This window comes from Mauremys mutica, chromosome 7 (genome assembly GCF_020497125.1).
Source record: "Mauremys mutica isolate MM-2020 ecotype Southern chromosome 7, ASM2049712v1, whole genome shotgun sequence".
Taxonomy (NCBI): domain Eukaryota; kingdom Metazoa; phylum Chordata; order Testudines; family Geoemydidae; genus Mauremys; species Mauremys mutica.
Window position 1 is genome coordinate 120,115,762 of NC_059078.1, and position 11,378 is coordinate 120,127,139.

Here is an 11,378-nt window from a genome sequence, read left to right on the forward strand (position 1 = left end):
CAGGCATATCCTGGTGCATGGAATTGTAAGGACTGCAACATTCACTGCTGTGGAGACAACAGCGCCTATTATATTTCAGAGCAAAACCAGTGACCTCTAGGGAGCATTGTGTAGATCAGAGGTAGGCAACCTATGGCACGCGTGCTGAAGGCAGCACGCAAGCTGATTTTCAGTGGCACTCACACTGCCCGGGTCCTGGCCATCGGTACGGGGGGGCTCTGCATTTTAATTTAATTTTAAATGAAGTTTCTTAAACATTTTAAAAACCTTATTTACTTTACATACAACAATAATTTAGTTATATATTATTGACTTATAGAAAGAGACCTTCTAAAAACGTTAAAATGTATGACCGGCACGCGAAACCTTAAATTAGAATGACTAAATGAAGACTCGGCACACCACTTCTGAAAGGTTGCCGACCCCTGGTGTAGCTATTCAGATGTGGTTATGCTGAAAAAAAGTCTCTTTTGTATGTAAAAATGGCACCTGAGCCCAGAACCCCAAAGGTATTTAGGTGCCTAATGCCCGTTGAAATCAATGGCATCAATGTGACACCTTTGAGATTCTGGGCCCTGTGTATTCCTCTGTGTATTCAGAGTCAGATCATCTTTACTAATGAAAAATTGGGATCTAGCCCTATAGGGTACACTTACACCACTATAAAAGCTGGTCTGGGTCAGCTGTCTCAGGTTCGTCGGGCTCAAGCTGAAGGGCTATAAAGCTGCAGTGTAGCCGTTCGGGCTGCGGCTCGAGCCCGAGCGCTGAAACCCCATAAGGATGGGGAGAATGAGACTGCCCTCATTTATAAAGCCCTTTAGGATCTACAGCTGAATAGCCAGGAATTATTATTACCTGCAATTTTTCTTAGACCTGTGGGCCTATGAACTGAGAGAAGCTAGGTTTGTGCTGAGGCTAGATTGCAAAATTACCCACTCTGAGACGAAAGGAAACTAATCTATTATATTTGCAAAATGTTGGGCACCCCATTTTCCTGTCCAATACTGGTGTCACGAAAAATAATCCAGCCTCACACAGAAACACCGATGTTTAGTGTTTTCCCAGCGCTCATGAATTCAGGGATAATTTCAACTATAGGGCCAGATCCTCAGTGGGTGTATTTCCATTGAAGTCAACAGAGTCATGCTGATTTACACCAGCTGAGATCTAGTCCTATAAATTTCTGCCAGGCGTGAACTATTCTGGAATTTAAATCAATTGTCCTAGCGCTAAACACTTACAGAGACATAAGAAGTCAGCACTTGGTGTTTCGGTTCCTAAAGTTCAATTAATTCATCAGAACAATTGGCTACTGTCTCCAATATGTTCATATATATATTTCTTAACCAGCAAGGTTTTTTTCAATAATGCATGGAGGTTTTCAGTGTCAAGCAAACACACTGCAAAACACGCAGCTTGCAAATGAACGCAGTACAGCCTCGAGCATGAATTGTTTTATCACAGATGCTCACCCCATGGTGGGAAGTCTTTATGGAAAGCAAAACAAAAAACAAAAAACAAAAACAAAAAAACACAGTCTAACAAACCATAACAGTTTTAAATGACAAAGGAGTGAATCTTTCATGTAAGAAATAAGACGATTTAAAACAAACGTTTTTAAAATGATGGGCGTGAACTCCAACTCTTTTGCGCAAAGGAATACAAAGCTGCTTTTTGACATGTGTCTGACAAAGTGGGTATTCACCCACGAAAAGCTTATGCTCCAATACATCTGTTAGTCTATAAGGTGCCACAGGACTCTTTGCTGCTTTTTAAAGCTGCTTTTGCAGATTTAGTTCCCAGATCTGTATTTTGACCATACGAGCCAAATTCTGAAGGATTTCGTGTCTTGCAAAGCCAGCAGGGACCATTAGATCATCTAATCTGACCTCCTATATAACACAAGCCAGAGAATTTCAACCAGTTACTCCTGAATTGAGCCCAGTGAATTGTGTTTGGCTAAAGCATACTTTCCAGCAAGGCATCCAGTCTTGCTCTGAAGACCTCAAGAGATAAAGACTCCACCACTTCCTCTGATAGTTTGTTCCAATGGTTAATCACCCTCACTGTTTAAAAAAAAAAAAAGTGCCTTATTTCTAATTTTAATTTGTCAACCATGAGGTTTTTTTATGCCTTTCCAGGGTAGGTTAAAGGGCCCTTCAGTAACTGGTATTTTCTTCCCAGGAAGGTTCTTATATAAGCAACAGGGATGTTGAGGGAGGGGGTGTCAATTCGCATTTTCCCAAGTAAGGAGCTAGTGATTTGGCCTTGTATTATTTGAGTATTAATTACAAAGAATGGGCAAAGAACCAGTCCAGAGCCAATTAGAAAGGGAAACCAAACGCTGAACTCTCTTAATACTTACAAAACTCCCCTTGATTCCAGTATCAGAGGGGTAGCCGTGTTAGTCTGGATCTGTAAAAGCAGCAAAGAGTCCTGTGGCACCTTATATACTAACAGACGGGTGCCACAGGATTCTTTGCTGATTCCAGTAGGAGTTTTGCTTAAGTAATGACTAAGGCCCAATTCCTCAAAGGAATTGAAAGTGATGTCTTATATCCTCAGTGTCAACAAACTCTGGCTATTTCACACGAAAAAATGGGGTGAGGGCATAGAATCATGCATAGGAGTTAGGTCCCTAAACACCTTTTGGTGGGAGGGATAGCTCAGTGGTTTGAGCATTAGCTTGTTAAACCCAGTGTTGTGAGTTCAATTCTCAAGGGGGCCATTTAGGGATCTAGGGCAAAAATCTGTCTGGGGATTGGTCCTGCTTTGAGCAAGTGGTTAGACTAGATGACCTCCTGAGGTCTGGCCTAGAGATGGGCCAGAACCAAGAACTCAAATCTAAATGCTCCAAAGTTTTGACCTAGATTCACTTTTTGCAGCTGGGAGCCATCTCTAATGAGACCCAGGCGCGGGTGAACCTCAGAGTGTCTGTTTCAGTTTAGAAGCCAGACGTTGGGCTGCCTGGCTGAGGCTGAAGTATCTAAAGCAAAGGCAGTGCGCAAAACTTTGCTGGGCAGTTGACAGCAAAGGCTTCCAGAGATTTCTAACTGAGCCAGCCTCAGCCCAGGAGGAGCCTTTGGGGGTCGAGGGCATCAGTGTCAGAGCCAAGACTGTGTGTTGGAAATGCAGAGGCGCTTGGAAATGAAATAGAATGGAGGAGACGCTAACTGACCCTTTTGTGGAACCTTGAATGTCAGGCTTGAGATGTAACTTTGTTGGGTCAGAGGTTCTGATTTTATTTCCCCACTGGTTTGTCCAGCTGAGCCTTTGCCATTTTAAGCTGCTAATTACCCCCACTTTGGTTGACCCTGTGGTTCACTTCACAGCACAAATGCAGTCAATAAAAAGGAGAGCTGTCCAGGCGGCCGGAGCAATGGGGCCAAAGGTGCCAGGTCTCAACAGTTGTTAGGGGTTGTGTTGCCAAAAAAACACCCAGACGTTTGGTCTCATTGAAATCAATGGGAATTGTGCCATAGACTTCAATGAGATCAGAATTTGGCCTGTTTACTTCCACAGGATGCCAGGGGGAGGAACAGAGGTCAGTACTTAGCCTAGGTTTCATCATCATCACAGCCCTTGTGAGTTGTCTGACGTCAGCCAACTAACTTCTCTGTTTTCTCCACTCCTACAGCTTGTAAACAGCCAAAGCAATTTCAGCTACAAATATTTAACCCAGGCATCCCAAAGAAGTTATTAGAGGCCAGCTAAGAAGTGTCATTTCCAACAGAAACAATGGCACAGCTCCGGCAGCAGCACTTCTGCCAAGGCGCCTCCTGTAATAAAGAAGTCGTCTCTGCAGACTTTGAACTTTCCAAGGGCCAAAGGAACAGTAAAAGCAAAAGCTTTATTCTCACAAAAATCCTTCTCCTCCCCACGAGCAGCCACTAAACTCAGTGGGACCCACTTGGGGTACTTGGCCCAGCAGCCTCCACCTGGGAAACAACTGCAGCAACCAGGAGGAACTTGCATCTTCCCCCACACTCAGCAAGCGTGGCTGATGGGTGGTGTGTGCCACTGCAAAACCCCTGCCCTCGTGGGTGGACTTCTCTCTGCCTGGGAGCTACAGGCTCCACCTGTGCAGTAAACAGGGCCAAAACTGCCTCTTAGTCTGTCTTTCATCTAAAATCTTGGCTGAGCTGGCCATACTATTCCCCATTTTCCACTATTCTCCTACATTTACACAGCTCCCGGAAGATCCCAAAGCATCCCTTGTACAGCCACACCCCTGCTGAAATCGGTGAAAATCGGAGTGTAAGGAATGCAGGACCAGCACCGCACCCACCCACACGGACAAAGATTGGGCTGGATGAATCCTGGGTCTCCTCCAGGGTAGCAATTTCCACATTCCTGCTGGAGGAACTCATCACATGACATCTCTCTGAACAGTCCTGGACACTAGCACCTGACAACATTGCAAGGCCTGTTTCTCTGACAGCACCAACCCCACCTGCTGCTTGAGACTGTGAGTATGTCTACACTGAACCACAGGGTACGTCCCACTCTCCTCCTCGGGCAAAGCAATGACATGCAGCCTCTTACCTAGGGCTCACTAGGATTCAAACCTTCTCTGCTGTTGCTTAGCAGACACAGGGTGTGAATGCAGCACTAGCTGGGATACCTGAGCTAATCTTAGCTGGCTCGGGTACCAGCTAGTGAAGCTGTGACAGCAGAGACTTCAGTGTGGGCTGTACAAACCCCCATGGGACCCCAGGGAATTACTCCCAGAGCTGGCCTGCCCCGAAGTCCGTGCTGCTGCAGCTGCCCTGGTCCAGCCCTACCAATTGCTACCACTGGTCAACACCTTGGTTGCCTCTGGGTCGTATTATTTAGGGAAGGGAAGATAAAAGGCGATCAGGGTTATCAGAGCAGTGGGGCAAACTAATGTCAACCCCTCCCCCCGCAACTTCTCCAGCTCCCAGCCCCCTCCCCAACTTCTCCAGCTCCAGCTGTAGCAGCTCAACCAAGCCATTCTGGGTGGGCTCAATAGCTGTGCCCAGCCAGCGATTTAGTTTGCCTGACAGCCCTGGAAATGCTCTTTCCCCCTGGGATGAGACGGTTCATAGTAGGGACGCTGATATCTCCCTTATAAAAGGAACCGTAGATGCTACAGCAGTTCAGTAACATCAGGACAGGGTTTTGATCACTGGGATTTTCATTTTACACAGGACTTTTGCAGGCATCAGTGCTACCTGTTTTCTCCCTGGATCCACACCCCCATATCATTGGCATTCCTATCTGTCCTTATTCCTTCTCCATTGCCCTCCCCCCTTCCTTCCCTCTGCCTCTCCAAAGATTCACCTCACGCTGACAGTGGGGCATTAAGAATTTGAAAATTGCACTTCAGCTCTTCTCCAGCTTTATTCCAGTTTGGGGGCTTACCAAGGAAAACTGAGTCTTCACCTGAATGAGGGAGCTGCGTTCCCCATACCAGCAGGCCCCCAAAGCTCATCAGTGATTCATTCACAAAGCCATGTTAGCCACTCTACGTTCTTTTGTTTGCTTATCTTATTTTTATAAGAAACTATGAAGCCAAGTTAGGAATGATTTGGGGGTTCCTATACTGAGGTCCTGGCTTTCAGAAGCGTGCTGCACCCAAACTCCAGCTGACAGCAATGGAAACTGTAGCTGTTCAACACCTCTGAAAACCAGGCTCCTTTCAGAAGGCTCGGGTTGAGCACCCAAAAACAGACAGCTGAAATCAGTAGCCACTTTTCAAATTGGCAATTTTGAGGACCCCTGATGGTGCAAACACTCATGCACATATTTAACTATAAGCAGGTGAGTAGCCCCATTGACTCCGTGTGAGCAAAGCAAAGTACATGCGTAAATTTTTGCCATATTGGTGCCTTAAGACAGCAATCACTTTGGGGCAGAGATTGTGCAAGGTCCTGTACAAACGTAAATGACAATGCTTAATTCTGATTGAGTTCTCTGAGTGTTACAGATAATAACTTATCATGTTAAACCAGGGAAAGATGTTCTTTCATTTTTTTCTTGACTCTGGGAAAAGGTCAAGGTTTACCAGAGTCACTTTTATATGCACATCAGCCTGCTCCCAAGAGACTTGAAACAAACAAAATCTCTTTGGGAAGAGTTGTCTTTTTTATAAACATGAAATGCAATTCAGCTAAACCCACCAGTTATAATCTCCCCTGCTCTTATCATTTCTAGTTGTGTTTATGACCTAATTATTTAGCATCCTGGCTGTGTGTAAATACTGCACCACACAGCTATTTCTACTGAGAGGGGAAAAGGTATTGATAAGCTAAATCTCATCGTGTAACCCTAAATCCAGTTCTTTAAGAAGCACATGAATGCTCTTACTGCGGCATGAGAAAAGAAAGCAGCGTATCAAGGACTCATTATGTCACTGCACAATGAACTAAACCATTGTTTAGCATTAGGTATAGCAATGCCTTTTGGAAAACACAAGTGACTCTTCTGATGACACCATTTACGGAGCCTAAGCCTGCAGCTGATGTAGAGTTTTGAAACTTGTGAACTGTTGAAAGTACTGATAACAGAATATTCATTCAAGTTTATTTCACATGTGATCTGTAAACTTTTTTATTTAATAAAAATCCATTTTAGCAACTGCTGCCAACTTTTTATTTTTAAAGGTAAAGGAAATCTTGCTTTTTTTCTCACCTCTCAAGGATTCAGCTTTGAAAACTTATGTGGATGTAAACATTGGTGTCCAACTCCCATAATTTGCCATGGGACCTTTGGAGTTAAATACATCAAAAAGAGTAAAAGGAATAAAACACTCTTGGAAATAAAAAGCTCTCTTTCTCCTTTAAATCTGCTACAGTACATTTGACAGCTGCTGTCCAGTCAAATTCAGTTTACAATGGGGTGATTTAAACAAACGTTTCGTATTCCACATCATTTCTGTGACCTGTCAGTATTTAAACGAAGCTGTTGTTATAATGTTAAAAGGTTTCCCCATAGTTTATTGTGAATGGCAAAGAAGTTTTTCCTTTTTAATATTCTTCAGGAAGTTTTCCTCATGGCACGAGGATGTTAGATTTGTTGTTTATAATAGATACTTCTGAAAAGGTGGTATTTTAATATTAACTCTTTCTTTCCCATTCCAATATAATGATATTTACACTTTTTTTTTTAAAAAAAGGATAATTACACCATAAAATATAGAAGAAACTGTATTTCCCATTTTAAAGGGTTGTCCTGTATAAGATTCAGATAAAAAATGGACAGTTCACCAGTCTCCACTGAAGATGAAACTAGAAAATTTAAAATTTAAATCTTATCAGGTTACTCAAAAAGGCAGAATTGCTTTTGTGCATGTTACCCGGTTTCTTGTGCAGGAAACCCAACAGGAATTAAAATGTCAAAAATCAATACAAATCAGATAACATGATATATGTAACCCTGATATTTACTTTAAAAAAATGTTATCTATTTACAATCAGGAGTGGGGAAAACAAGTTAGCATTGAACAGATTTCCGCGCTGTAAGGTAAGGGGATATTACTTTCTATTAACTCTTTAAGAACTTGATTGCTCTCGAGCATCACATTGCAAGCAAAATGAGCTCATTGTTCTCAATCTTTTGGATCATTTCTGATTGCATTGTGAAACTGTTTGGGTTCTTTTTTTCCCCAGTTAGGAATGTTACCTTTTCAGCAGTACTAAATAATAGGGAGCAAACAAGGAAACAGAATCACATACATTAAAAAAATCCTCCAATGTGGTCAGGTCTGCACTTACAAGCTTTACGGCCAAAACCCAATAGCACATTGGAAATCTTGGTAATACTATCAAACCGCAGGGTTGATGAGATGGCTCCAATTGTTTTTATGCTTCAAGTTGTCAAGACTATTTAAAGCATTCTTTAGTTTCAAAGCTGACTGCCTTACAAAAATTAAGACAGAGATCTCAGGGATGGAATACTGTATTTTTACAAGGAGTTTAAAGTTAATTACACATCCAAAAAAAATAGCTTATGTGGGCCTGTATATTTTCTCTTTGTTGTTGATTTCTGAATTTCATTTAAGTTTTTAAAGAGTTAAGCTTATAAGTCATGAACCCATCCAAAGCCAGAAATGATCCACTCGCAAACCCAAATGCTGAGGCTGTGTGTTCCACTTGCTTGCTTTGTTGTTGTTGTTGCTTGGTGTTTTAATAGTTTCATCTCAGTTTTTAAAGGGGTCCCACCAGCACGTCAGAGGAAAATATTCACTTGCAAATCCAGCCCAAGGCAGGTGTGCATCACCCTCACATGGGAGAGCCTTTAGTCACCAGTCAGGCTGACAGAGAAGGGTCTGCTCATCAAACAATCCTTTTCCTGTCTATTCTGCAGAGGATCTTTTTGAAGGCCCTCCTGAAGTCCTGGTTGAAGATGGTGTAGATGACAGGGTTCAGAGAGCTGTTGCAGTAACCGAACCAGAAGAAGAACTTGAAGAGGGTGTCCGGCACGGAGCAGCTCTTGCAGACCGCGGTGAGTGTGTAGGTGAAGAAAAAGGGAAACCAGCATACGACAAAGACCCCGATCACCACTGCCAGCACAAAGGTAAAGCGCTTCTCCCGGTTCTGCCTGCCCCGCCACCGGGACGCTTTGGCATTCCTCTCCTCCTCCATCCTCCTGGGCAAGCTGTCCCCAGGCTTGATCTGGCTCAGTTTGGTCTTGCCCTTGCATCTCTGGGGCCTCCCCTGCTTCCTGCACTGGTGGTTCTCATTGTGGTCCGAGGAGGAAGTCTCCTCCATGTCTATGCCATTTAGCTCCCTCTCCTGCCCTCCTTCCCCTCCTCCTCCCTCCGTCACCTTCTCCCCATTGAGCTTGGCTGCTGCTGGCAGCTCCTCCTTGTCTGCCAAGCCATTTTGCCTCTTATTGGGGTGTTCTCCTCTCTTGCCGGGGGGCACCCTGGTTCTCCTCTTGGCAATCTGATAGATACGTATATAGACCAGGATCATGATGAGGCAGGGGGCGAAGAAGGAGCCGATGCAGGAGGAGATGATGTACCACTTCTCATTGTTGATCTTGCACCCAGCGGCCCGCTGGTCAGCCTGCTGCCCGTTCTTCTTCTCAATGGAGATGAGGGGCGGGAATGAGATGACGGCCGAGATGACCCAGACGATGAAGATGATGCACTTGATGCGGCGCGGTGTGCGCTTGAGGTTATACTCGATGGCCTGGGTGATGGACCAGTAGCGGTCCAGGCTGATGGCGCACAGGTGCACGATGGAGGAGGTGCAGAATAGCACGTCCAAGGCCAGGTAGATCTCGCACCAGACCTTGCCAAAGTACCAGTAGCCCATCACCTCGTTGGCCAGTGAGAAAGGGATGACCAGCGTGGCCACCAGGATGTCAGCTGAGGCCAGGGAGACCAGGAAGAGGTTCTGGGGAGCCTTGAGCCCACGGCTGGTGAAGACGGCAATGATGACCAGCACGTTGCCGAAGATGGTGAAGAGCATGAGCAGCCCGGCCAGGCTGATGAGGGTGAGAGTGGTGTGGAGAGGGTAAGGGGTACCTCCTCTCGGCCCGGCCTCACTCTCATTCAGGCTCCCGTTGCTGCCAGGAGGCGGGTAACCCTCCTCTTCCAGCTGGTGCTGGTACTCCATGGAAGAGAAGAAGCGCCCCCTCTCCGTGAACGGGTTCTCCAGGTTAAACATCAAACCCAGCTGCCCGCGCTCCCTGCTAGGAGTCACCCAGAAACTCCGGGGCCGGCTGCTGCACCTGGCAGGTCTGTAGCCTCCTGCCAGCGGAGCTAGTGGCAAAGCTTAATTCAATCAGCAGCAGCAGCCGCCTCTAGCTCCCATGACTTCTGTTTACTAGAGCGACAGAAGCAGCGGCGGGGGGAGGGACGGGCAGCGTCTCGGTCCTTTGTTTTGTTTGGGTCTTTTATAAGCAGCAAGCCGCTGATCCTCCCTCCCCGTGTCGAAGTCTACTTCATTTCCAGCCGGCTTGCGGGGGGCCAGATGCTTTTCCCCTGGGCTCCACGCCCAGCGCGGGTTCTGCAGGCCTGCGAAGAGTTCCTAGTTACTGTTCAAGGCTCCGAAATAAAGTTCATCTTACCTGTGCGGAGAGGGCAGGCGGGGAAGGGTCGGACATGTTAATCAGAGGGTCCAGCTAAGGGGGCTTGTCCAGGTGGAAGCGATTGGCTGGATCTTCCCCCCGACCAGCGTCCAGCAGGAAAGCAAGTCCGAGCAATCACACGGGCTGAGTGCGCGCGGCAAGGAGGGGACAGAACTTGCGGGGGTCTGGGCGGTGTCGCTGTCCCACCGGCTGCGGGCGGCTCGGAGCAGGAGCAGCAGCAGGTCCCCCCGCAGCCGTCGCTGGCCGGAGCCCGGGCAGTTCGGGGCTGCGCTCAGCTGGAGCCGGAGCGCGCGGGGGTCTGGAGCCGCGTCTGCCGCCGCCGCCGCCGCCGCTCTGCCTCCCTCGCAGCGGCCTCGCTTTATAGCCCCAGGATCAATCCGGAGCTGCGGAGCAGCCGGCGTCAGCCCCACGTGGGGAGCTGTCCTCCCCGCGCGGGTACACACAGCCTCCCCGGTCACCACAAACACACCACACCACACCACACCACACCACACCCTGGTCACCCCTCACAAACACACACACACACACACACACACAGCCTCCCTGGTCACCACAAACACACCACACCACACACACTCCCTGGTCACCCCTCACAAACACACACACACACACACACAGCCTGCCTGGTCACCACAAACACACCACACACAAACACATCACACCACACCACACACAGACTCCCTGGTCACCCCTCACAAACACACACACACAAACACACCACACACACACACTCCCTGGTCACCCCTCACAAACACACACACACCACACACACAGTCTCCCTGGTCACCACAAACACACCACACCACACACACACTCCCTGGTCACCCCTCACAAACACACACAGACACCACACACACAGCCTCCCTGGTCACCACAAACACATCACACACACACACACACACAGCCCTCCCAGTCACGACGCGCACACACACACCACACACACACAGCCCTCCTTGGTCACCACACACACACACCACACCAAACACACCACACACAGACCCCTCCCTGGTCATCACACCACACCACACACACACAGCCCTCCCTGGTCTCTCTCTCTCTCTCTCTCTCTCTCTCTCTCTCTCTCACACCACACACACAGCCCTCCCTGGTCACCACACCACACACACAAACCCCACACACACAGCCCTCCCTGGTCACGCACACACGCACACACAGCCCTCCCTGGTCACCACACCACACCACACCACACACACACAGCCCTCCCTGGTCTCTCTCTCTCTCTCTCACACACACACACACCACACACACAGCCCTCCCTGGTCACCACACCACACACACAAACCCCACACACACAG

At 47.4% G+C, this 11,378-nt stretch overlaps 1 protein-coding gene across 1 annotated transcript; it reads right to left on the reverse strand.

Annotated features, from left to right (window-relative positions):
* Nucleotides 1–5,559: 5,559 nt before the first annotated feature.
* ADRA2A (adrenoceptor alpha 2A) lies at nucleotides 5,560–10,375 on the reverse strand. The gene has a single exon (XM_045025677.1). It carries the CDS (start codon nucleotides 9,636–9,638, stop codon nucleotides 8,298–8,300), a length of 1,341 nt encoding a protein of 446 aa, XP_044881612.1. The 5' UTR covers nucleotides 9,639–10,375; the 3' UTR covers nucleotides 5,560–8,297.
* Between the last annotated feature and the right edge of the window lie 1,003 nt (nucleotides 10,376–11,378).